Source organism: Lipophrys pholis, assembly GCF_963383615.2.
Source record: "Lipophrys pholis genome assembly, chromosome: 13".
Lineage (NCBI taxonomy): Eukaryota > Metazoa > Chordata > Actinopteri > Blenniiformes > Blenniidae > Lipophrys > Lipophrys pholis.
The window spans coordinates 12,835,931-12,863,920 of NC_137632.1; the positions used below are offsets into that span (position 1 = coordinate 12,835,931).

Sequence of the window (27,990 nt, forward strand, 5' to 3'; positions counted from 1 at the left end):
TCTAAGGAAACGGAGATGCAGCAGGAGCTTTCTCCAAATGTACACATCTAGCAGTAAGACATGCTGCACAAGAAATGTTACAGTGGCGACAACATGTTACACAGTGAATATGCTCTAAAAACTGAAGTGTTTAAAGATAAGTTGCATCACTGAATCTCAGTGGAAACGTAGTTTTACTGGAAGACCGACTCAGCCACGTCCCAGAACTAAGCTCTGTTCTTCTGTGGCTCTACAACAACTCAAACCCTTATGTCGCTTCATAGAATCCCAAACAGAGTCCATGATGGTGACATCATGGCTCACAGGATCAGACTCCTAATTTCTCAAAGACTCGGTATTTGCCTCAAAAGCTTAAAGCAGCACTAAATAAACACTGCTTATATGACTGAAATAATTGTAATCTGATGCACAATAAATCTGGAGGTAATAAGGTTGTTGTTGTTTTTGATGGTATAGAAAAGAGTATCATGTGGCTAAAACCTTTGCATAATAAGGTCGGTGTGTGTTTGTTTGTACCGTAAATCTCGGTCCTCCTCCCCATGAGCGTCCAGATAAACGGAGCCCCAGAGACAGAACCGATGTCCACGGATGATGATGATGACGGAGGCGTTTATCAGTAGAAAGATGCCCGTCGCTGCACCACAGTGTTGGGAGTGCTGCAGAGTGACAGAAAAAAGAAAAGAGCTCAACACAGACTCACTTCGGCTATGATGTGCAGTAATGTGAATTAGGACTAAAAAAGAAATAATAATAAAAGGAGACCCTTACCAAAACACATTCACAGATACCCTGCTGCTTGCAGCACACGCCTTTGAGGCAGACGAAAGCGCCACACACCAGACAGAGCGCGGGGTCTTTTGGCACCTTTTTGCAGCCAGTGCAGGCCTTCCTGTGGTAGTACTGGAAGATGATGTTGTAGTTGTCAGGCAGCTGGAGAAGGTGGGGGGCCGCCCACTGAGGATCCTGGACCAGCAAGGTCTACGCAGAAGAACCAAGACAGAGGCCATGAGATAAGTACTCAGGCTCCAGGAAGGTGAAGTCACATATAACAAATCACATATATTTGCAAATACAAAACTAGACAACTTTCCTGCATACAATCGATGAGGCATATCAGTTCCAATCAACTTGTACGAATGGATTTATTTATTGTCCGACTTGAGAACTCATCACTTATAACTGATTTTCTAGTAAATTCAAAGTTGACCACTCAACTACTCCACTGGAATACTGCTGTGTCTTCTATTGTAAATTCTTATTATTTCTGTTCATATATTTTTAGATATTCAAAATATTCTAATAGATATGAAAATAAGAATATTAAAGAATAGTATTATTAACTATGAGCAATGTGAAGCTGTGCAATACCCCAGTTTCCCCATGTGTGATGAATAAAGCCTTATTTTTATTATAGATTATTCAGAGCGTTTCCCTGCATCGTTCCTAAACTCAAAACCTCTTCATTGCCACATAATCAGTCCTCAATGAATTTATAGGCGTAAATATTTGACTTGCTATCACCCAAAGCTGAGTAAATCTTGCAGGCCACTTGACTTTTTTGTTTTTATGGTGTCCTTCACTGGGATAATAATAAATACTGTCCTGCGTTAAGGATCGTGTCTACAGAAACCTTAACGGATATCCATATTTTCACCAGAGGATCTACAACATCTGAGATTAGTGCAGTGATAAATAACGAGGACGTAACAACCATGGTCAGCGGTGGAGTCTCTCTCTCTCAGAGAGAGAGAGAGAGAGAGAGAGAGAGAGAGAGAGAGAGAGAGAGAGAGAGAGAGAGGTTGCAGCTTTGGGCCTCATCAACCAACCAAGGCTAAAAGTAAAAGGAGAATATCAATCCCCCTTTCAAAATAAAAACTATCTATAACCACTTCAGTTTGAAAAATGTGTTTTCAGTGTTTTCTTGCTGGGAGTCCATTTTTCAATTACAATTGTGATTTAACTTGTACAACTTTGATATAACCCCAATATTGAACATGGAGAGCGTACCAGTGATTGCTCAGCGTGCATCTGAGAAAGCCCTGTGACCTCTGCACACCACTGCGTCACCAAGTCGAAGGCGTTGACAGTCCACTCCAGACACGAGGCACTGTGCACGGCGTTGGCAGGCTGAGGGGCGGAGGGCAGGAGCCCCAAACACACAGCCAAGGACGAGAACTCCTCTTCCTCCTGACGGAAGACAAACAGGAAGTTCACTCTTTGCTCCTGCCACTCACCCCAGGAAACCCCCGTCCGACTCGTCGTACATCTTTTCCAGGAGGCATCAATCTTGCTCAACAAGATCCAACGACATTGTGAGCGGCCAAAATAGTGAGGCGTGGACATTTCTGCTGGCAAGGGCACTTTGAGCAGCCGGGATGACATTTATGATAAAACGTACCGGGGAGCCAGTTAGGCTGTCGCCATAAAGGTGGTGCTGCAGAAGGCATGAGAGGCGAAGGAAGGGCAGGCAGAACTGCTGGAGGCTGAACTCGATGGACTGCGGGGACCACACACTGGAGCTCAGCTGGAAGGGAAGCAGCAGTAACACCTGATCAATAACCAGCCAACAGCTCGCGGATAACACAGTGATGTATATCTCCCCTGGAGATTAGGAGAGATATTAGTCCATTGTCTCGCAGGGTAATGGCCAATTCATTGTCCAAGGGAAAATGACACCGAGCAGAGTAAAGAAATAAGAGGAGCAAGGAGAGTGTGATCCTGAAGGTTGTTATGCTCTCGAGTGCTCAAGAGTCATTTTAACTTCTCACCATTGTTGTTTCTTCCGCGTTGACGCTGTAGATGCTCTTGTCCTTCGCGAGCTCGCTGATCACGTGATGGAGCAGCGCTTCAAAAGACTGCTCTGAATTGGCGGCGCTCTGTGGAGGAAAATCAAAATGAGAAGCTTGTGGCAAGAAAACCTTTTAAAAAGGCCATGATTGTTATTGAACTGGAGTGTTACGTTTTTTTGCTGAACTTACAAACACACAAAGGTTCATCTGAAAATGGCAGAACATTGGTGACGCAAACGTTAACATGTTAACACACCTTTACCATCACATCATATCATATCCACCAATATAGCGCCTTCAACAGAGCGTAGCTCACAGAGCTAACGCCAAGAAAAGGCATATCCTCCTTTTGGAGTCATCGTTTTAACCAACATGCACGTCATGGACTGTGGGAGAACACCGGAATACCCAGTGAGCACAAGGAGAACATGCAAACTCTCAACCAAAACATATAAATCTAACTTTGCTGGCTTCCTTACACCGGGTTTGAAAACATCAACCAACACTTTTAATCATTTTGTAGCAATGAAACATCCTCGTTTGGTTTGCGTTGCTGCACACGAGGTGTATTATAGGACAAACTAGTAGCAACATGAAAAGTCTTTCAAGCTGTGGTTGGTAGAAAGCGCTGGCTCACACATTAGTTCAAAATCTCCTCCAAGATGCTCGGCTGAGCTTGGAAAGATTTGAAAACCACGGCACCAGATGATTCGTGTCATTTTCACACGCAAACCAGTTTGTAACCTCCCGTGTCCCGTGTAGAAGTATTCTTTTTTTCTCTACAACAGGTTGTCTTTTAATTTGCCGCCTATTTGAACAATTTCACAGGATACTTGTTTCAAGATGCGCGACCGCCTGGATGAGTTTCAACATTCCCGAAGAATAATGTAATGACCCTTACCTGAGGACAGAACCACACGGAAAATACAACTGTCTAGACATGTTGTCATTTACTATGTGATGTGAGTTTTTATGTCCCAACATATAATAGAAATCGGAGTGCTTTGCCTGAGTCTCCATGTTCTCCCTGTGTATAAGAGCACAGGACTACGCAACATGAGTTAACGGTTGTTTCTATATTATAACATCTGATAAACAGCCGAAATGGTGTTCAAATAGAAATTCAATTGGATTAATGAGGTTTGTTTTTTTTAAATGGAGGAAAAGCTGCAAAAATATATCCAGCTGATGGCGGTAGAGTAAAAACACAGCAGGTTTATCAGGTCAGCTCTACTTTTTCAGACTTATAAGAGGAATCTCAAGTTGCTCCATCAAGCACATTTTTAACAACGAAGATTCAGGTAAACATGTAGAATATGTTCATTTCATTGTTGATTTGAAATGTTTGAGAATGGGAGCCTGTGACAGTTTGTGAACGGGAGCTGGGATGATACAAAATCCCTTCCATCACCGGTGAAAACAGAAGAGTTTCGGCTATTTGTCGTTTGACATTCAAGCCATCCGCCCACTAATACAATCTTAATAGACTGAAGACAGATAGCCAATTAATCCACCACTATGCTGCTACTTTTCTCTGATAATAAAGATTGATATTGTGGACTTCACATAAATAAAGCTGGAGGGCTGAACACAACTCAATAAACAAGTCTCACACACAATATGTCACGGTGCTGTCAGCTGCTTCTCGGGGACAATCAGACAATCAATCCACTGGATTTCTTTTAAACACTATTTGAACAAGTGACAGGAAAGTCAGTATTATAAGGTTCGTTACAGTGGTTTGTATCTTCAGGATATTATCGCCAGTCAGTGGATGTATCGTGATGAACTGATTACAGATAAAAGAGATTTACAGTAAATAAAAGCAAACCAATCCTGAACAGTTAAAGGAAAAAGACGTATTATTTCACGCCGGTTGAAAGGAAAGAAAAAACATTTAAAGATCTGTTTGACACTTGAAAATATCCGAAAGGTCAAACGGTCAAAAGCTCATCACTGCGCTCGGATTTCAAGCTGCTGCACTGTGATTTACCTTCTTGAGTGCTCCTGAAGTGCTCCAGGCCTGCCTTTCCTCGGGGCCGAACTTGGTTGACAGTGCAGCCACAGCTTGAATGAACTGCAGGTTGAACAGCATCTTCACCACACAGGTAAAGTGCTCTGCGGAGAGACAGAAGGAGACGCCATTATGAATTCAAAAAGATGGAGCCGAGGGAGGATGGCAGCTATTCTCAGCAGCATTGTGTTTGGTTCCGGGGGTCAGCGAGGAGAGCCTGGCTGAGCACTGGGCACAATAATTAGCAGAGCGCTCTCAGGCTGGAAAAAACGCAGCCTGAGAGACGTTTAAGTGAGGCGCTGAAAAGAACAACAACAAGTGCAATTTGCTTTCTTTCAGTGCAGAGCAGCTGCTGACAGTCCTGTGTCCTGGTCACCGTGACAGGTGTCACTGCACACAATTACTTGTGAAGGTAAGATTTAAAAATAAATAAATAAATAGATAAATAATAGCAGGCCTTTACATGTAAAAGACATCCTGGGGACAGACAGCACTTCACCCTTTATCTACCATTTCTGAAAATACAGACTACTTTTTGTTGATTAGTGTGCAAACGTCTCCTTTTCCAACTCACAAATAAACAAAGACATTTTTTTTTTAAGTTTTTCTCTATTTAATTGTATTTTTTAAATACTTACACCTTTCTTGTACAATGAATTACCATCAAGTAGAATTACTAAACCATGAAATTATTTTGATTGTGCATTTTGTGTTTTAACCAAGTTGTGTTGTTCACGATCAAGCCACCAGTCGACTTCGTCCCACTTTTATTAAAATGATCTTTCGGCGGTGTCTTTAGGTGGCCCCAACGTTTCTGCAGTGAACCGCTAAGATGGAGGACATGCAGTGACAAGCCTGAGATGAGGAGCGGCTCTCCCATAGTGTCGCGTCGTCATGATCCTTCGAGCAACAGCAGCAACCGGAGCACAGATAAGACACGTGAAAAGCCTCTTCCCAGCACTCAGCTTGGACGACAACTGATAATGGGGATGTTATCATGGAGTGGCTGCTAAAGTGTGACAGCAGAGCGAGAGAGCGAGACAGACAGAGAGCGAGAGAGACAGAGAGACAGAGAGAGAGAGAGAGAGAGAGAGAGAGAGAGAGACCGTACCTTTACGCAGAGGCTGTGGCATTGTTAGCACGAAGATGATCAGGAGGGACGGGACATCTCGATACAACATGGGGACTTCAGGTCTTTCTTCATCAAAGCCACTGCGAAAAAGAAGTCGAGTTTTATTATTATTATGATGGTATGCTCGGATGCAAGTAAAATATTTGGAACAGAGGAAAAAAAAAATCAATTGAGTCATTGAGTGTTCATTATTATGTCACAGTAATCGGCTCAATCAAGGAGCAACAGTTTTTAGAAATTAAACATCCAATTGAAATATGAACAATACAGGTTGCACTGCGTTCATTTACCATGCCGGGTTCATATCATCCTCAGCAGGGATTTGTAGCTGAAGCTCAGTGTTGACCTGTCTTCTTTTCTTTCAAACATTTATATATACACGGTATGTTTAACCAGTTCATCGAAACAGCAAAAGTCCCAGTCAAACTGTGTTAATGATAAATGCAAAAACTGTAAGAAACAGTGGTGAGGATCCTTCACAGTGCTCACAAAGGCTTTTGAGGCTTCATGAGTAAAATCCATTTTAAAATGCTACAGCGATAAATAAAATCTAGTCTTTTTTTCTTCTTTTTTTTTTTTAAATGAAGTGCAAAGATTGTGGCTTTCTGTGTGTATTCTGTTACATCCAAATGAAGCCATACGATGTAAAAATCCCCCACTGTGTGACTGAATAACTAAAAGCCATCAAAAGCCAAAGTGACATCACAGATATCTGAAAAGGCTTTCAGAGAAATGAGAGCAAAGGTCCGACTGTCAGTATTATCTTAAAATTGCTCAACAAACACGAGGCTTGAAAAGGCCCATTCTCCGTATAATACTGACTAATGTCCTTAATGCAGCACTGGTTACACATATTCACACTGTGCACCATCTCCATTTAAATGTCTTTTGTTCTGTTGACAATTTAGCTCGCACGGTCCCAATCTCCACTCTCCTACTGAAAGGCCTCGGAGGGTTTGAACAGGAGGAACTGCACTTAAAGAATAATACCTTCCATTACCAAACCACTCACCAGTTAATTTCTCACTGCATTAAGTTTCTCCGCAAATGCACATTGAGAATTTTCCCTGGATTCCTTCTTTTTCCCTTCCTAGACATTAAAACGAGAGGACTGATTTGCAGAAATGCAGAGACATTGGTCTCTGTCCTATTTAACCAGACCAGATCAGGTTGACTGCCTGAGGGTGTTAATGACAGTGCCGCCCTCCTGAAACCCTGACAAAGTATTTTTAAACTGCAAATAGGCCCTCTGAGAATACCCTAAGGCCGCGAGCACTTTAACAGTAACAAGTGTAAAAAGCTGTCTGAGAGCGCTAACCGGGAGGATAGGTTGTTAAATGTAGTAAATACTTTAACAGAGATTATACATCAAACCCAATATTCAAACACTTTGACGCTCAAAACAGCATTTCCTTTTGTAATGTAGTTAATGGCGATAGAAGCAAAAGACAGTAGGTGAAAGTGGAAAACACTTTGTTGCATTTTGTTAAGTGGCGGCTTGTGTCACGGAGCTGTGTGGACAGCTGGGAGCCGAGACGTCGTGCTGGTGCGGTGCGGTTCTTCTCGGCACAGCGAGTCTGACAGGGCTGTTTTGCTCTCTGCGGAGTGCCCAGTAATTTGCCAGATGCAGCAATTATTGGTATCTATGGAAACCACGAATGGTCCCTTTTCTGTTTTTAGCTCCTCTTTGTGTGGACGAGGAGCTGTTGGGGGGCAGGAGGGAATGATGGCGTTTAGAGAGAGGACAAAGTGGCACTTTGACTGCATGTTTGTGTGCGAGGGGGAGCGGGGGCAGCGGGTGGGGGGGGGGGAGCTGTCAGACACGGTATAGAGTGCAAAGTATGAGAGATGCATGCAGAGATTTACAGATAGGTGGAGGTGCTTAAGAAGGAACGTCACTCACTCTGCCTCTTTGTTTTGTGAAACCTGAGTCAACTTCGTCCAGGGGTTGTAGGCTGAATCGATGCTGTAGAGACGCATGTGCATGGCCAACACGTGGAACAGCTGATCTGTACGAGGTACAAAGGGGGGGGGGGGGGGGGATAAAATAAATGTCATCGTTATGGTACAACAAGCTCTGACAGGAACAAAACAGGCAAGTGTTTATCTTGGTTTCTATTGTAGATCAAACGATGAAAGCACTTGACTGCAGGCTAACGCTTGGCTCAGATAAAACCGGGCCGGGCCAGATGGATTCATGGTCGTGCTTGATAGCCCTGAGCAACTCTTTGGTTAGGCCACACCTGTTCACTGTGAAACTAATGGAACATGAAAGGAGACTCCCTCTGCGACACACAGATACACACACAAACACAGACACAGACACACACCTTGAATTGTAGTACACTACAGCCTCAATTGTCTTTGTCTGGGTCACAACCCGTTTCAAATACTGTGATTTATGGCATAACAGCAACGCACAAAAGGCAAGAACAGATTCTAATCATTTCATATTTTTGAGATAAGAGTCCAAACTGGAGAAGCATCTTCATCAAAAGACACAAATTTGCTCCCTTTATCCATTATTTCTTACTTAATCCAAGTGAATCGCAACATAAAGCGTAAAAAAGTGGACTCAAATATCAGAAGCATAAGAACCATGTTTGAAAACTGAACTATCATCAAGTTTCTCATTAGTAGAACACAACACCCCTCTGTACAACTTTTCCATTGGAAAATATTAACCCTATTAATATTTTATCACTGCAATTTGACCGGCAAGTCACGTCTCTATACTTGGAGCAACACTGCCCTCCGCAGGTAAAGTCAAACACAGCATAAGGAAGGCTGGGTGTTTTTCAGTATTCAGTTGCATCCCATTTGTCTCGAGTACAGCCTGCTTCCTTTCTTCTCTCACGACCACTCACCTCACATCAGAAATTAACATGAGAGTAGAAGATAAAAGGAAAGGGGAAGGGGGCTTAATTCAAGTCCAGAATTTATTTAGCATATGTCATCATCTTTTTGTGTGTGACGAACAAAACAACCAAGAGGGGCTTCCTCTGAGACACTGATGTTGTGTCAGGTGACATTTTCCCCAAAAAGATCACTATTGATCTGCTTGAATTCAGTAATAGTAATGTCTGTTCCTCTGTGCTCTACGCTGCTGAGACCACATTAGAAAAGACTAGAGGGCAGAGATGAAGAGGAAGCAGTTCCAGAGTAATGGGCAGTGTCCTGTGCCAGGGAGGAACAAAAGTCCTCAGTGATGAGATGAGTAAACACTGTGGCGCTCAACCAGCTAATGGATCCGCTCAGGATTTCATGTCGGAACTGTGAAATCCTGCACAACAAATCTTTATCCAGTTTTAGTGACTAAAGGCTGATAACAGAGAAGTCGTATGTCTCCCTGTGTCATGGCAACGAGCACATCCCCAAGACACTGAAATCAAAGCATTGGACTTTATTCATCAGATATGTCGTCTTCAGCTTACGGTAACCTGTATAACGGTCTCAAATATGTTTTTAAAAAAGGTCAATTTCTGAACATTCATACCAATGCCATAAAGATTGAGTGCCTCTGGCTGTACACCAAACATCAGGCGTGGGGGCGGTCACCACTGACTGAGAGTGTGTGTGACTTTGTGAGCGAATGAGTGAAACTGCTGGCTCATGTAAAGTGCGATGAGAATAATGAATAATAATAATGTGATAAAAAGTGATAACAGTCACATCAACAGCACAGACTGAGAAAATACAGCAACATCTGTCAACACTTGCTACAAACAAGTCTGCGACTGAGGTCAGCAGAGTTTCCCTTTAAAGTGCATGCACAGCAGCAGCCATAGTTTATTTAACTGCAAATATTTAAATTAATCGCGGGGACTAAGGACCAGTGCCATTTGAAAGCGGGACTCTCTGGAATTGATTTCGCTCATTGTAAGAGAATTGAGTGGAGCGTGCCTCTGAGGTCAATCGTATCCTCATCAGCTGAACAGACGAAGAGCCCACTGGGAAACAGGCTCAGAAACCCCACGGGCTCTCACAGTTAGCGGACGTCTGCCGTTTTCCTTTAAATCCATTTCCCTAAGAAGAATGAGCACTAATGTAGTGCAACTGAGTAAATTTGGCTGTCAGCATGGCTACACGGTTAATGTAGCTCAAAAATGGCAAAGCTCCAGTGTGAAATGTCTTTTCAGGCACTCAAGGATGACAGCCCATTTCACTGCTGCTGCCGTACCTTTGACAGAACAATTAAACACAAAATGGTAAGTACCCTGTACAACAAATCCAACTCCTTCCCATTTTCTATCGCTTCATCCACATATATATAATTTTTTTTTTCCCGATTAAACATTTCTACAACGCATGTGTTCAGTGGGTGACGATTGATGCTGGCTTGCAGCTTTTCCTATGAGATTCAGTCAAGATCACAGCGTTCGTCCTGCCCTAGATGCATGCCCTTGTCTGCTTTGACACAATCAACTAAAACAGCATCTGACCCAGTTGTCTGCTTCATTTACCCTGACGGCTCCCAACAGCTCACCTGGGACAGCAACTACCCTTCCCTGCCACTGCTAATCGACCCTGTGTGTGTGTGTGTGTGTGTGTGTGTGTGTGTGTGTGTGTGTGTGTGTGTGTGTGTGTGTGTGTGTGTGTGCGAGCGTGTGTGTTGCAACATGAAAGTATAGACCTGATCACATGTCAGAACATTTAATGTCAAATGGATGATGGGAAATGATAAATAGCCACTTTCACTAAAATTCAACAAAATGCTACATGTCTTTTGATTGTCGTTTTTTTGATAACATCCATTCATATTTCTGGAATTGCCTAATTTAGGTCTGGGTCATTGCAGCAGGGGGATATCTTGGCCAACACTTGGCAACAGAAAGGGTAAACTGTTGACATGTCGCCGTCCAACACAGAGACCCACAGTCACTCACACATACACCAAATTTAAGAGCCTCAGGCATTTATTTGGACTGCAAGAGAAAGTCTGGGTATCCAGAGAAAACCTAAACAGGCACCTTCCAAAGAGAGAAGCTTCAACCAGGAAACAAACCTTGATCTTTTAGCTACGATGTGACAGCACCAAGCATTGCCCACCAAGCTTGGACTAATTTTGATATCAAGTGCTGTTATATTGAGGAAATGTTTGTTCCCATGAGCACAAAATATACCACTAAAAATAAGGTGCACTCATGAGTTAACAGAAGATCTTTCAAAACGAGGTAAAGGAGTAACTACTCACTCAGGCATGAGCGTTTGGCAGCTGCACTGGCTCCTCCAGAGCACAGGTTTCCTCCACGATGCACAAGTTCCAACTCCAGGTTGGTTCTGTGGCGAGAAAAACACGAGCATTGGGTAACATATGGAAACTCACATCGTCAGTGCACAGAAATCACAAACCCAATATAACCTTTATACACCTGCACAATAATACACAACAGAAACAGGTGGTCAAACATGTCATCATTCAACAAAATTAATATGTGGTCGAATACATATATTTGAAAGAAATAAGTGATTGAAGCATTTTGGAACATGTGATTATTTTCTGCATTTATCTGAAAATATAGTCTCACAGCCACATCCATATGATGGCTCATCCTCTCATCCTCATTGTTCAACCACTGCTACTTTTGTACTTCAGCAAATGTAACAAGATCACCGATTTGCCTTTCAAAAAAAACAACTAGCAACTGATTGTGATGTTCCGTAAAACATAAGAGTGTGCCTCTGTGAGAAAATGTACAAGTACTGGTATAAATGGCTGAGTCTCTTCATATTCAGCCACTGGTTATGTCGTCTGCTCCTTCCACCAATTTGATTGGGAAAATGAAAGTAACTGCCTCGTCAAGCCTTCTGCAATTTGATGTGCCTGTTTTGTGGCAGCAATTCCATATCAAATAAATGACAGAGCTTTCCAGGACTGATTTTTCACAAGCTGGACCATTAGCATAAAAGCTGCTCCGACCACAGTTTATGCATAATCCCCCCCCATGTGTATTTCTCATGCATATCCCGACACATTGCACTCCTGAATTTTAATTTCAAAATTCCCAAACAAAAAAAAATAAAAAAAATAAACCACAACCTTTAACAAAGTAGATAGATGGTGACAACAGATAGGAATTACTAAAAGAAGACTGATCTGGGCCTGTTTTCACTCGCCCACCGACCATTTCTTCCTACGGGCGAGGAAGGAGGGGGTAAATCCTTGGGTTTCCTGGGAGAAAAAGCAATTTCACATAGATAATGCAGCCACGGTGAAGCTCCATCTGGCTTTGCTGATAAGAGCACCCCTGTGACAGAGGAATTTTCCACTCCTCAGGCAATTTGCGCTGTTCATTGAACTTCAGGGAGCCTACAGGCACCCAGACGTACTCAAGGGATTGTTCTGTTCAGGGCGGAGGGCTGAGGGAACCACGGCATTGGGTGGGCAAAAGGTCTGGATGGTTACGCTTCAAGAAGGGCAGAGCTTCCGCAGTGGGAGTGGTGTGGCGTGTGAGACCTCAAGGTGAACTGGGTGTTCAAAATCAAACTAAAGCGCTAAAGTTGTATTGTATATCACCCTAATATAATCCACAACTATGTAATATGTAAAGAAATGCATAAAATGTGCAAATGGGTAATCAGCAGGAACGGCACTGTGCCCAAAAATGCCTAAAGAGACCACTCGAAACTCCTAAAATTCATTCAGAGACAGTGTTGAGCCATGATTGGAACAACAGTTTCACTCCAGTTTAAATTGACAAAGCTGCTACACCCAGTGCAAAAATGCGGCATTCTGCACCACTTGCAGGACTGATACAGCAGTTTAATGAAAGGTATGAAGACAATAAACCAAACACACCTTCACAGGTCTCTGAGCAACTGGAGGAAAGTGCAAAGTAATCCATATATTTGATAAAGGGGTTGTAAGAACTCTAGTATTGTATTTCAGTTCCACTTCGGGGACGCGTTCGGGAGTGAACAGCTAACAAAATAAGACTCTTAACACTGAAGAGTGGAATTAGCTGTCTCTTCACATGGACAATTATTCTTATTGAAGTTGAGTGGCTGGCATTAGAAGACAAATGGAACAACACACAGGCAATAGTTCCACCTCTCTCCACCAGTCAGTAAGTGATGTGTTCTGGGGTATAGAAAGTGCATGGTATGGTTTAAAACAAAAGGAGGCACACAACAGAAACGTCTATAAAATCAGCATTCTTGAATATGTATGTAGATGCATAACCGCTTATAAGGTAGTATTTTAAAGAGAACCGACAACGAAGGTGCAAAGGAATCTATGAGTTTATGAAACTTGTTTAGTGTTATTATTTCGTGGTCATTTTGTTATAAAGAGCATTCAAGGGAAAATATTCAGTTCTTTCTTCCTGCATAGTTGCTAGAAATACACTAGGTGAGCATGATATAATATATAGGAACGGTTTCCCATTTATTTTATTAATTTTATTCATTCATTCATTTCATATATATATATATGAAAAAATAAAACTGTTAAACCCATAACTTTATTCCCTGTCAATAAGCTGTTCTAAAGAGTGCTGTTGCAACCGGTTTCCAAAGAGAAATCCAACAAGTGTGGGAGTGGAGATGGACTTTGTACAGGCGGTGTCAGGGAGGAGGATACGGTCCATCAGGAATAATGTCTCTCACCACTCCAGGATATCCTCGTCAACAGCAGAAGCAGCTTCAGCAACACTCAGTCCTTCCTTCCTGTGGCCATCGGACTCTACAAGTCTTCTTTGCAAACCGTTTTTTTTTAATCCATAAAGCCCTTCTCAATCTATACATTGTATGTATTCACTATTTATTTTCAACATGTACATGGACAAAATATTAATTTTCTATTTATATACTATTCTATTCCCCCTGTGATTAATTAGGTATCCGTCTGCTTGAAACGTTGCTGCAACCCCAATTTAAAATTTAAGTCTGTGCTAATTCTCAGAAGTGATGAGATCATTTGGTCTTTTAAAAATTACACCTGAAATCATTTTATTTTACACACCCCACCCAGGGTTTAGAACATCACATGACTTTTTTTAGTGTGCTCATATGACTGGAATGGTGGCCCACTGTTGGGTTAGGGTTAGGGTTAGGGTTATGCAGGACAACAAGCGGAATTGTTTCCACATTTAACCAGCAACCTGCAGATCTGAGCCTCGCTTTAGAGGTCAGAGGGAAAGTGTTTACTCGGTACGAGGAGCAGGATCAGCTGACTCGTCTACCTTCCAGGTTTGGTCGTGGGCCAGACTGTCATCAGCCCCTGTGTGAAGGATGACCCGGATCCGCCGTCAAAATATTATATCGACATCACAGCTTGTGCACCAGAGGGAACGAATGGAGCTCATCACATGTAATTTGAACCCAAGTTGACCGTCAGTATGAAATGTGTCAAAGGCAGAAGTCGTTAGAAACACCGGGTCAGTTTCAGTGTGCAAATGTCACAAGTTGACCAATGAGTTGACAAGCTATCCAACATATGGAGACAGTAAACAAAGCTTAACCAGTCACCCTGCTACCAGAGATTAGATATTTTCAATGTATTTGATGAATTCAATGTGTTCTGCTCACTCCCCTCTCAAAAAGAAGCTGTGTGTTGCAGGGATGCGCGATATCGGAAATGTGCTGATATCCCACATGCTGATATTTTGAAAACAAAACACTGCAGCTACCAATATAATCCACATATGCTTCTGATGCAGTACTTAATACTGACAATACTAAATCTCAATTAAATTATTATGCTTTTGTCAACCCGGTAATAAGGCCACTGTTTTGTAGCAGCTGCCAGACCAAATAATAAAAACTCATGAAACTCACTTGTAAACTACTTTTAAAACTTTAAAAAATCTCCACATGGCAAACATGTTTGATTATTCCCTCTCTTCCATTAATCATTTATCATGCCGATGCTTAATTTTTCAGTGTTTCTCACCAGATACCAATGTTGTGCAGATATCATGCATCCATAGTGTGTAGTCTCATCACAATCCATATGATGATTCTGTTCTTACCTTGCTACTGAATACATGAAGAGGAAATCATTGTCAGGAGAGCCAGGGTTCTTGCCATAGTCCATGTATTTCTTCTGAGTGGTGTTCTTGATGTCTTTGATCACCAACTCCATCTCCTTACTCAGGTTGGACTCCGTCTTAGAGCATAAGAAAGTAGAACGAGTCAAAACTGTCCCTACAATAAACAGTGCACAACGTAGGATCGATCATACACAACTTCATTACATCAAACAACATAGTAAATCTAATAACAGCCACCAGCAGTAATGACTTTACAGCGTATCTGAAGTATAGCTGTTAAAACGTACAAGACCCTTTTATGACAAATGATTGTTTTTCGATCAAAACTTACAGGGAAAAGTCCAAGCTTTTCCTGAAGATCTTCCACCTCCTTCACGAGGACACAAGTCTTCTTATTTGTGGGGCTGAACCAGGCACCAGCCTCTGTGCCTCGCCCCGGGCGACAGGGAAGGACACTATTGGCAAACTGTCTACACAGTGGGCACGTAAATTCACCCTTGTCAACGGAGAAACCCTGGAGCACCTGGTCATTCTGGAAAAACAAAAAGTGAAACTTGACCTTCCTGAATGAGTATTATTTAAAGTTATTATCCACCATTAAAATATTTCTCAAAGCCTTTAATCTTTAACTTGTTTTGGCTAAGAAACCTCTAATGATTAAAGAGCGAGTGTAACCATTAATATGCACTTAGAATTTTGTCTCGTCAGACGGAAATGTTACCAAAGTCTCACTGAAACAGTCTTTAAATAAAAAGCTACATTTGTTTTTATAAAAATGAATAAATAAGTAAAGAAGCAAGATACTTTTCATATCTGAGTATATTTAAATAGACTGGATGTTTTCTTGTGCACTTGATCTCTAAACGATTGATCACATGTCAAAACGGTCACTGATTAAGTCTCACCAATCAACCCGCTCATCAATTCATAAGATCAAGCTTTTCGCTCACCCTCAGAGACTCCATGTATGACTTGTGGCAATCTATATGCAAAGTGTGTCCACAGGTCTGGACGTAGACGCCCCCGTCCCAACCTATTGACACAGACTGCAGACAAGAACTCTGCAGGTTTCACAAGAGAAAAATCACACCCATTAGAATATGCAAATGCATGTTGAGGCAGTCAACCTCCACAAGGGTTTGGTAATTCACATCCAAAAAGTCCATTTGTTTTCGAGCACCGTGGAAAAACAACAAGCCACATCAAACAAATGAGCTCATATCCATGTCAGGTGGTCTAATCATTTGAGATGTGTGTGAGGTTAGGCAATTTGCAAAGGTGGTACTAACAAGAATGAAAGAACCTCGGATTAAAGAAACGCCACACTCTATGCAAGGTTTACCTTGCGGTCCATCTCTCAGTGTTGTACACGGAAAGTTAAATCATATATCCGCCATCATGTACATAGAAAAGTTGCATGTTTCAACATCGTTCACTTCCTTCAGGCCCTCAGAGACGTAGACACTTTGCCGGCTCACATGCTTTTAGCCTTTTTCGACTAATGTGTATAGTTGGCAGTGGTTTCTGTGGGTCACGTACATCTTTGAAGAACCGCTGCATGAGCGTGAGCCTGACATCGTGAGCCACGCCGCATGTGTCTGCAGAGTATATGTGCTCCTCGTCAGTCGTTGGCAGATTCTTAGGATCTTTGCCTTTGCAGCGGTGCCCGAGCACTGAAAGACAAACACATTGTTGGAGAAAATGACTTGATGTAAATAAAATTACCATTACAGTAAGAATTTACTTAAAAATAAGTCAAATACTGTGGCGGCAGCCAGATTTCATAATCAAGGTTTCAATTAGTTATTATCATTATTCTTCTCTTAATTGTTCAGCCTTATATAGAATAATGTTTGCTTTAGTTTTCTGTCATGCCAAAGCATTGTGTATCAACACTGCAGTGTCAAGATTTAGATTTTTTTCATCATTACTTAATTGAACAAAAGACTTCAGACCTTTAAAGTATTGCAAAAAGATTCAATAAAATTGAAATCCCTATAACGAAAACAGAATGCTTAAACCGGAGATTACGCTACGTCACTTGGGATGCTGCTGTTGGCCAACTCCTGTTCAGTGGTGGTGACATCTTACAACGCTCCTTCTCTTACAACCCATTTTATAATCACTATCATCACTTACTTGTAATCAAACATGGCGTTCATTCGAGCTATTGATTTATTTGATTCTCCCTTCTAATCTGGAGTGGAAATGGAATTTATCTTTTCCAACATTGCAAGTGAGCAGAGATCACCATGAATGATAAATGAGCCAATTAAACAACGGCTGCTGCGTTTACTAAAAAAAGAGGAGACATTCATTGTGTTAAAAGATGAGATTGTCGAGTTGAGAAAGACGCAACATACCTGAGGACGCCTGGAGGAGAACCACCAGACCCGTGGGTCGGTCTTCGGTGGAGGGTCCGCTCTGGCCGCAGATCACACAGTCATAGAGAACCTCAGACTCCATCACTTCAGACGCTCCCAGATCCATGGCTGCCTCCGTCTCAGGGGATTCTGACATAAACAACATCAAAAAATACAATATATTCCTCCCAAAAAATTTATTTGATGGTGCCAATAGAAACAAAGCTATTAAGATAAACATAGAAGTAAACGAAAGATGGGCATGTATAAGACCTCAAGACTGAGAAAAGCCCAACATTTCTGAGATTTTAAAACTATTTCAATTATAGTCTGGATTCAGGTTTAGAATTGTTAGTCGAACAATTCTAAACCTGAATCCAGCATCACACCGACACAAAAGTAGGCAGAAAATATTAAAAACAAATAGACAAACATACAGTTCATGTAGAGTTTTCAGACTGAATTTTCGGTTTAACCGTTTGGAAAAGGAAATCATTTTCAGGATGAAAAACTTAGCAGTAAGTTTTTACTTTTGCACAACTTGAATTGAACATAAAAATATGCCACACTAACCCTATATGTCTGCCTGAAATGGCATGGCACTCGAAATTAATTACCTATGTGAAATTAGTTTTAAATGTTAAGAACTGTGTTCAATTTGAGGCGTTCGGCACTCAGTGGAAATGTCAAGCTGTGTTAGAAATTGATTTATTACTTTCCAGGCCATGTTCTCAGGAGAGGTCACCGTGCTCCTGGGGAAATGAAAGCTGTTTGCATTAGATCTCAACACTCCAGCTTTAGCCTCAGGCCACCCAAGTGCACAGTGACCAGTGTGTGCATGAACACAAACACACACACAAAGAAAGGACAACAAACACGGCAACAAGCGGGACAATAACGTGACCCCCCGCTGAAAATATTCCATGAACACAAATATGGAAAATGGTAGATCAGCAGCTTGTACTGCTGCACTTCAGTTCTAAAGAACATTTCCACTGCTTCAGGAGTCTGAAAGTGCTTGACGCTGTTGGTCACATTCACCAATGAGACCAAACGCCAATGGCAACGGTTGCCATGCAAGGCACTCGACCTCCATTTGGAGCAATTTGGGGTTCAGTGTCTTGCACAAAGAGGCTGTGACACATTTGAAATGGCAAGATGGGACAAAAAAAACTACCTACCAACCTCTAACTGAAAGATCAACCTGCTCCAACTGAATAAGCAGGTAGGAAACCACAGGTCAGGCTAAAAGTATAAACCCACACAGCACATCCCAAGTCAATAAATAATAAAGTGATTTAAAAAGGTTGGTAGAATCACTAAAATCAAAATTGGTTTGATTTTATTTGCTTTAAGTCTTGTAGAATTGTTTTGATTTGCCAGAAAAGGTGTCTTTGTCACTCAAATTTAATAAGTAAAGTTATTGAAATACTGCCATTTTACTGAGAGCCTGCAGATTGTGTTGGAAAAGCAAGAGACAGCGACTCTCAGAAACCCTGCAGTCAAAAAGTGAATAAAATCTTGAGCACTAATGTCCTGTAATACGTTCAATTACCTTCATAGTGGTGAGGTGAAGGCAGGAACCCTAGGAATGTCTCATAGCCCACAATGTAGTTGATGAATATACAGCACCAAGCTTTAAGTAAGACAATCTAACCAACTGCTCAAACGGAAGTGTACTTCCGCAGTCGGAACACTGCGGCCAGAACGGTTCTCCTGAACACAGCAGCCATTATTCATTCACTAACCATGCTGTGTCAGAGTGGGCCATGGGAGTCCGACCTACTATTAGTGCTCTGATCCTATGTGCCCTCGCAGGCAGCAGCTGCCATACTCCCACAGGATCAGCCTGCTTTCAATTCCACTTAAAAGGCATACAGAGACCTTGTGCGAGGACTCGGCCCACAGTCACCTTGCCCCGGTTAAGAAAAAAAATCAACCAACAGTGATAGGTATATTTCAGTCAAAAGTAATTTCAAGAGCAAGAGAGGCAACATGTCCTTCAGACAAAATGTGCGAATGTTTTTTTTGCCATTTAAAGGTCTGGGAAACCAACAAGATTGTGCCAAAAATATTTTTGTGTGGAGTAAGCCATTTTTAGCTGCCCCCACAGCTGATTCCACATTTAGCTTTTACCAATATTGGAGATATATTTCTTAGCCAGAATAAAAAAACCTTTTTTGCCTTTCCTCTGAACAAGGGTTTCTTTGGTGTCGCAGTTTCATTGTCTGATCAAGAGGGGACTGGCACGCAGCTTTTTTTTGCAGGAAGAGACAGCATTGACTCCGACCACGACTGCCGTTTTTCTCGAAACAATGCTTTCGACGTCCTGTGGTGATGTCATGCTACAGACACGTACACAAAGCTCTGACTGTGGGAAGAAAACCCAAGCATCAACTCTTTGGACTATATTAAGATCATAAGTAGGTTACGTAATTGTAACTTCAATCAGACTGGGCTAATATAATCAGATATAACTGATTGAATAACAAATTTTTAATGTGATCTCTGTTTGATCGGACGGATTACAGTTCAGGTAACAGCAGTTAGTGTGGTTCTGTTGACAGACCATCTATTGCATGTCTTGAATGAATGAAAAGCCAATCAACTCTTACAGAAATGGATATCCAATACATTTCCATTTCCTTTGCTCAGTATTACACCGTAGAACACAGTAGTACTAATAACTGCCTTCTTGTGTCCGCCAAAAGTCCTGCACTGGGAGACAAACTCTTGGCAAAGCTAATTGTTGCAGACTGCAATAAAGTGTTAAAGCTCAAAGAAGTCAATGAAAATGTGGCAGCAGGGTTACAATAACAGTGTGTTGTGGCTTCCTCACCAACATCCATGGCCGTTTCCATGAAACTTTTCTGCCTGGAGGCAAATTCAGCGAGCAGTTTCTGTTGTCTCTCTCGAGCCCTCTGACGCCTGAAAGAAAGTGAAATTGAATCCGTATGAAACCATGCGCATTTGCTCTCAACTCAGAATTAAATCATATCCAGGTGTGGAGAGGACAATACAAACAACTAAGCATAGATTCACAACTTTGAAAGTGAAACTGTTCTATGTTAAGATCAGCCACAGCACCTGAAAGTAATTCCTCTATGTATCAGGATATACAGTCACTAAAATGTGTCTGACTTCAACAAGGCTATATTGCAAAGAATTGGAAGGGACAAGTCTTAAGCTAATGTGGTGTTTCGCCCCACTGCAGACACAAAGTATGAGACCTGACTGTAAATTAAGTGTCTAATAAGAGGACATAAACAAATGCCGACAGGACCGTCACAGCTCAATAGTTTCCACTGATGGCTTCTCAGGCGCCGACAACCAGCCTGAAGATCAGGCCTCTCGCTGCGACCGACCGTTTTGCTGTCTGCTGGTTGCCCTGGAAACGGCTCCAGTTCATGTGGATGGGTACAGTTCTACTTTTAATTGTGTCTGTGGGGTGAAGCCAACCCCCAAAGCAGACCATTATCAAATAGTTATAGCCCGTTCCATCATCATTAGAGTGGGGAAATTGGAGACACGGACTGCTGGGTGAATGTGAGGTGAAAAGTCAAAGATTAAAAAGTCCAACTTTTTTTTTTTAATCTTATTTAATTTAATAATCAGCAGAGGTGTGTAGTGTTATTGAAAGATTTATGAAACTCTTGTCTATTAAATAATTACGAGTTGACAAAAAAAACATCTGATATCTCCAAAAACTGAATGAAAGAACTAAATTCAGTTCATTTAAAGGTTTCAAAGACAAACCCTGCTAACTATATAGCAGAGATGCTGGCCGTACACTCTTCATTGACCAATTATGTCATGCCAAACAGTTATGTGAAGTGATTATGGTAACAGTGAAAACAATTGACGAGGACTTCATTTGGAGAAAAAACTGATTATATACAGACACATACGACATAGCTCTGATGTCATAGTAGTCTTATTTCTCATTTCTTGCTCTCATACATACATTCTTCTATATCGTAATATCATTTGAACCCAACGACATGAATGTGCAACTCCTGTATAGACATGCATTATATAATTACCTCTCTTCTTTATCCATGGCTTTCTTGTCAGTGGGACTATTCTTCTTTGGTGGCACTGGAGGACACACCTTCCCACAAATGTCCTGGATGCTACGCTTGATCTGGCAGCTGCGTGTAGCCGCCTTGGTGAGGATGCGCTCAATGGCCGTGATGCCGTCCCCATGCGCGTGGCGGCTCGTGTCCATGTCCTCAAGCCAGGAGGCGGACAGAGAGCTCTGCTTGGACGACAACTTCTGGTGCAGCTTGATGAGAAGGGACAGCATGCTCTCTCGAATTTCCAGGATCTCGGTCACCAGCTGCGGTGGTGTTCCCGGCGGAACCCAGCGGGTTGAGGAGCTCTTAGGCCTGACAACCTGGGCGGCCTCGCTGCTGCTGCGGTTGATTATCTCCTGGAACTTCCTCCTGCGCTCTGCAACCAGGCTGAAGACTTGAGCTTCACGTAGGTTCTGGAAAAGCATTAAATATAAACGATTATTATAATAATAAATATGTGGTGATCCACTTTATGAGAAACACAAAAAATACACACAGTTTATGTCATATATGGGTGATGAAGTGCCACAGTTTGGACATTTTCTTTAAATTCATGTATTCATTTAAGCTACCGAAACACATAGAAGATAATAGTATCGCACCCATAACACTATTTTATAGTACTTGGTACATATCATGCTTACACTAAATCTATAGAAATAAAAGACAAAAGAGAAACACAGTAGTGACAAGCTCTTCTTCAACTTTACACGGATGCACTTTGGCAGATAAGCACTTAAATATGAGCCGTGTTTCATCAAATGGTATCGCAAATAGCCCGGTGGACTTTGACAGATTGTCAAAATCTGTTATTACCATAGTCAGACAGGAACAATACTCATTAAAGTCAAATCAAATGTCCATTATAGAATTTCAGCTGACACTTCACCACAGCCTGCATGTAGAGCTCCCAGAACAACCACATTCCTGGGAGAAATTCAAATTATCACAATGTAAAGCACGCAAGCCATCTGAAGGATTGCCATGACCCGACCTGACAAAAAAGGACATGAGCTGCACTGTTAAATAAACATACATCATATAGCCCAGTCAAGGCGACATCAATCATACTGACGTGCGGTTAAAAAGCGTTTACCCCAAACCCGCATTACACACGTAATTAGTTTCAGCAGTCAAGAGAGAGAAAAACTGCTGAGGCATAGCATTACACACACACGCCATAACACACCAAGGCAGACCTCCTTCGAGAAGCATAAAACAAATGCGTGCAAAGAAATTCTCTTATAAGGGAGATAAAACAGAGACAAATGCAGCTTCTATTCTGGTCAAAACCATTAGCTTTCTTCATAGAAACAGGTGCAGACAGCTACCTCTCTCCAATTCCCTGAAAGACGCCTGGAGTTCTGTGGAACGAGTACAGCAAAATGAACAAAAGCAATGATAATAGATAAGATGAGAATGAAAAGTACCACACCAACAATGCACGCTCTTAAAACCGGGAGGAAAAAAAACTGCGTGTCTGAAGGGTTCACCTTCAGTTTGAGATCTAAATCAGTTCCTGGCAGAAGACTCACATACAGTCCTGTTTAAGAAGGCAATTATAAATACAATCCTCCTTTTAAAAAGAACATATTTCGATTCAGCTCGTTTATAAACACAAATCCTGAATGTGATGGTTTGGGTAACTCGCTTCCAGCTTTGAGTATGAAAGCACTGGACAAGGTAAAGGTGATATGGTTGTTGTACGGGTGTGATCTCAATATCAGACTCTTCCTGGAAATAAAGCCAATTATTTTGGCTCTACTTTTATACTGTGGGAGGAAGTAGAGCTGTGCTGTCCATCTTGACATGCACTCTATAAAATGACTTGCAAAAGTGCAAATAGAATGAACATGGATCCACTACAGTCCGTCAGCCCTGATATTCATCCAAATTTGGAGGAATTCTCTTTCAGCTCCTGCATTGAATTCAGAGTTTCATTATCGGTGAAAACAAATTCACCATCACTAAAACAGTGAGGTCATTCATTCATTACAATGTCAGAAAAGCTGCCATCTCTTTCATCTTCATGTTCACTGAAAGTGTTTTGGGAAAGCTTTGTGATTTTATCTTAAGAGGAACATCTCAGGAACTTTGAGTAGAATCTACCAAGTCAGTGAGAAAAGATCATTTATGAATAAAAACAGAGATACACCGCTTGGTTTATTACTTCAACTTCAATTTGAAAGCAAAAGGCATCTTTGATTCTTTTGCCCTGTCAATTACAAGTCAGCAGCCAGTTAGTGAAGCAGTCTGGAGTCATGTTTGTGGCAAACAGAAATGGGCTTAATATGCCAGGGATGCTCTGTAGTTAATGTGTAGTGTTTTATGTTTAAGCAGATACTAACCCAGTCGAGCACACTCAACGAAACACAGGACTCCCTATGGAGCATGTTTTTGACCAGCTGTTTAATTTAAACCATTTGAAAGAGGGTGCCTGTGACATCTAAATGTCAATGTTCTACAATTCACCCACACCTACTCAAGACAACAGAAACTGAACCCCCTCCAAAAATCTGTTGAAATTAGTTGTTTCTAACAGTACTGTGATCGAAGCACAGTCTTTGGCAGAGCTGCCGTTTACCTGGCCGTAAGAAGAAGCTTCAGTGCTGGTGCTGGGAGGGGCTTCTCTCTTCACCTCAGGAGCAGTCTCAGGAACACGCACCCTCACAAAATTGATCACATGGTGCAGATTGGAGAGGAGATTGGTGCCTGGAAACCAGCTGTCATGACAGTGCTCTTCAATACAAGGCTCCTGGAAGCACAGCAATCAGTGAGACACAACTCAACACCAAAAGTCTGCACCGAGAGGAAACAGCTTGTTGCAAACAGCACACCTCATCCTCTTTGGTGTCTTGCACCTGATTGTCCAGTCCCAGCTCAATGAGGTAGAGCACCATGCAGAGCACATGTTCAGACATGTTCTGGTGATCCATCCAAATCTAGAAAAAGAATCAAATCAGCTTCAAATGAGAAACAGACTCAACAGACATAACAGTTTATACAATGTATAACACAATTAATTTAAAGTTACAACACTTGGGTGTAACACAATCATACTTGGTCTTGTTGAAAATACTGCCAGTGTTATTACAGTGTTACTCATGAGTTAGTGACTCAGTTTCTTTAAACCACATCTTACCACATCTCCACAATAAAGTCATTTTACTTTATGTTGCTCCTTTTGTTCAGCCTTGTATATTATCAACATTTTAATATATCAGCACCAGTTAATACTCGATTTTAAACAACATGCACACTTGTTAAAAATGCTGAACACTGGGCCCAAGGTGTGAACTGGAATGCAAGGACAATGTTGTACTGTACCGCATGAGTAAGTGTTGAAAAGCTCACCTTATATAGTAGCGTGAATATCACAATGTGCAGCGTCTTGCAGTGCAACAGCCTGATTAGACCTTTGTAACAAGGGTGCAGTTGAGTCCTCTCCTTGTAAGGGGGCCATGGGTTGCCAGTGTGAATGCCAAACTGTTTTAGACTAGGAAAGAACACCATTCACAAGGTGAGGGGAAAAGAAAGAGACTGCAAATCCATTCCGAGTAACATAAGGAACATAACCTCCACACCTCTTCTGCATGTGCTAATTTATATACAACAAACAACAGCAGGTTCATCTTCAACAAAAAGAGAGAAGCTGAGCAAAGTAAGAGTTTGTTAAAGTGACACCGAAGATCACTCAATGTAAATCAATGTAGAAAAGATGTGAGTCTATGGAACAGAACAGCCGATGGGCAGCACTCTATTAGTGATGATGGAATCATTATTATATGGAGCAGACGGAACGTGACAGGCAATCCATCATATTCAATCTGTAGGAATGAGCAACATGAGGCTGTATCACACAGTGAAGATGGCAGCTTCAATATGTTTGAAGGTGAAAAACGCCTCCGTTTCAAATCCTCACTGAGAAAAAAATAATAGGCACATTGTATGTGAAAGAAGCACAAATAACTACAGCAGTGCCGTGTCCATGTGAACATAAATTACAGAGACATCGGCGAGGACGTAAAATCCTATTACAAAAACGCTATCTGCCCAACTGCCATTTCGGGCACAAAAGCACTTAGTGAGGATCCCTTTTGGTATAATTAGCATCTTTACGCGTTCCAAGAACCCGAGAGAAAATTAACCTGAAGGTATGTCCTTCACCCCCACTGACATGTTTGTCCTGCGAAGTGTCTGGAGCACAATCAAACAAGAAAGATTTCCTCAATTCTATTACAATTTAGCCTGAAATATTGATTTTTCTGGACAGCTATCTAATTGGAACTAACTCTAGTACCGGTAGCAGTCAGCAGACCTAACCTTTCTTATCATGTTTCTTGATGAGCTGGGGAAAGAGGTCAAACCATGAAAAAACAGAGGTGGCGAGGTTTTTTTTCTTTGATAGTTACTAAGTTAACATGAAAACAACCAACATATCGTCAAGCTGAGAACAACAATAGACAACGGCAGCAATGTATGCTGAATAAAGTCAATGACTGCCAATTGTTTTGTGGGAAAAAAAAAAAGAAAAAGTATTGAGGCAAAAGTGTTAACTTACAATGCTGAGTATCTGTCCATCGCCGACTGGACATCACGTCGATAGACTGTTCTAAGAACAACCATGATCGGGTCAAACTCCTTTTCCCACACTTCAGCTGAACGAAGAAAAAAAAAATAAGAAAGCTGCATAACAAACTCTTGGACAAAGTGACATTGATTCATTTATTCCTGTTTTTGCATCTTCTACAAAAGTGTGGCAAGTCTGCCCCCAAGTGGATCATTTGAGATTTAAAGACTAATAGTCCAGACTGAGAATCAAACTCCTCATTTTAATAGGAATCTAATCAGCAGTAGTTTTTGATGGAAAATACAATTGAAAGTGCATGGACTGAAACAATGTGTGAGATTTTATGCACAATTAACCATATTCAAGATATTTCTAAAAATGTCATAGAGCAGCTTTTTAATTTGTTCTGGTCTATATCTATGGCATTTCAGCTGCTCCCTACTGGAGTCTCCACCGTTTGTTCAAGTTGGTCCGAGTTTTATGTCAGACACCCTTAAAGACCCAACCTGACAAGCTGGAGGTTCAGGGCTTTGCCCGTGGTCCTACAGTTGTGGTCTGTCATATACTAGATGAAAAAAAACTATAAAAATCCAAGAAATGACACAAGCAAAGATTTGAACGGGTCATAAATCCATGCAAAGATCAGAAAGTAAAAATACAACACTCTTCTCATTAGAGAACTCAGTTTTCTTTGTAGGAATGTGTTTGAGTGAATCCGAGTTTTCTACTCAAACAACTAAAACCTGTTGACTCTGACCAACTAAGACTCAGGTCGCGTTGCCAAATTTGGAAAATTCCCAAATATCAGAGCCTTGGTTACTAAGAGTGCAGGCCAGCGGGGGGGAGTCTGTCCCACAATCGCACATCCTACTGCAAGGAAAACAAAACTGTAATACTTCCACAAACCACAGACACAAGTGTGTTTTCTGCACAGCATGAAGAAGCCTGAAGGTGGATTTAGCACCTCATGCAATGACGGAAGGAACTTCACCTCGGAGTCAGTCTGAATTCTAAAATCTTTATCTGGCCCGGGTAAAGCATTTCATCCACAGGCAAATAAGCTTTAAGTATTTAAAAATGGAAACAAAAAAAACCTCTCCGATACCTGGCGTGAAGAGACAGGAGAACTCAAGTGTTCTCTTGGGCAACCAATTGTTACCTCTTATTTATCATTTAAGGAATCAAAACTATGAGTGGAAACCCATGAAAATCCATATTGATGAAGCCTTAGGCTTATCACTCATAGTGATCCACTGGTGGATTCCTCTAAAAAGTATCATAAAAAAAAAAAAATCAACATTCATAACAGCCACCCATCTCGCTTCAGAGTTTTGACTGTTTCGTTCTGTAGGTTTCATAGCAATAGCTACAACTATTCATGTTTCAACCTGCAATTACCTCTGTGATGATGAAGAGGTTCATTAAATTAAAATTGATTAGAATTATAAATTGCAGTCCGAACAAATAGTGAACCAGTATCTTGTTAAAATCATCTTAGTGTATGACTCCTTTCCCATTCTGCACAGTCAACCTACCTTTAGGTGTGTACATGCCCTGCTGCATGGAACCTCCAGGCTCAAACACCGGCGCCTTAAAGTCAGCCACAGCCGAGAGCATATCCTCAAAACTACAGCTCCCTGGAACTATGCCACTCTTTGGGTTGGGATTCTCAGGAATCTAAAGAAAATATACTGTTAAGGAAAAAAACAGATCATGGATAACCGAATGCGACTCCCCTGTAATGTGTTTCTTTTAATTCGAGAAGGATACCAGGTCAAGCAGAGAACTGTGTGTACGGTCATTCATACACAACTGAGAGACCATCTCAGCCCGGAGGATCTCGTCGTCTGTCATCCCTGCCAGCGAGAGGGAGGAGAGCAAAGAAAGGTTGGTATTGTAATAGTGGAACAGAAAAGAAGACGCTTCCAGTTCAATGTCATAGATCTACATTTAAAGCCGTTACATGTCACAGTAACAAGCATTAGGATGTCCCTCGGTCATATCTCTTCTTTGTTTTTAATTTAGGGATATCTAATTGTATCTGCAGCATCAG

At 41.6% G+C, this 27,990-nt stretch overlaps 1 protein-coding gene across 1 annotated transcript in view; it reads right to left on the reverse strand.

The window, feature by feature from the left end:
- Positions 1-27,990, reverse strand: part of ubr3 (ubiquitin protein ligase E3 component n-recognin 3) — a 37,800-nt gene that overhangs the window by 2,136 nt on the left and 7,674 nt on the right. Inside the window, exons 17-38 of the mRNA XM_080478028.1 lie at positions 27,708-27,793; positions 27,473-27,614; positions 25,929-26,025; positions 24,722-24,863; positions 24,205-24,309; positions 23,952-24,122; positions 21,335-21,780; positions 20,131-20,219; positions 17,292-17,441; positions 16,468-16,601; positions 15,879-15,989; positions 15,260-15,460; positions 14,908-15,044; positions 11,130-11,215; positions 7,839-7,944; positions 5,915-6,015; positions 4,783-4,907; positions 2,769-2,876; positions 2,399-2,524; positions 2,008-2,187; positions 769-978; positions 517-656 (exon numbers count right to left, since the gene is read on the reverse strand). Of these exons, the coding sequence (XP_080334154.1) occupies positions 517-656; positions 769-978; positions 2,008-2,187; positions 2,399-2,524; positions 2,769-2,876; positions 4,783-4,907; positions 5,915-6,015; positions 7,839-7,944; positions 11,130-11,215; positions 14,908-15,044; positions 15,260-15,460; positions 15,879-15,989; positions 16,468-16,601; positions 17,292-17,441; positions 20,131-20,219; positions 21,335-21,780; positions 23,952-24,122; positions 24,205-24,309; positions 24,722-24,863; positions 25,929-26,025; positions 27,473-27,614; positions 27,708-27,793 (3,193 nt within the window). The remainder of the gene's footprint in view (positions 1-516; positions 657-768; positions 979-2,007; positions 2,188-2,398; positions 2,525-2,768; positions 2,877-4,782; positions 4,908-5,914; positions 6,016-7,838; positions 7,945-11,129; positions 11,216-14,907; positions 15,045-15,259; positions 15,461-15,878; positions 15,990-16,467; positions 16,602-17,291; positions 17,442-20,130; positions 20,220-21,334; positions 21,781-23,951; positions 24,123-24,204; positions 24,310-24,721; positions 24,864-25,928; positions 26,026-27,472; positions 27,615-27,707; positions 27,794-27,990) is intronic.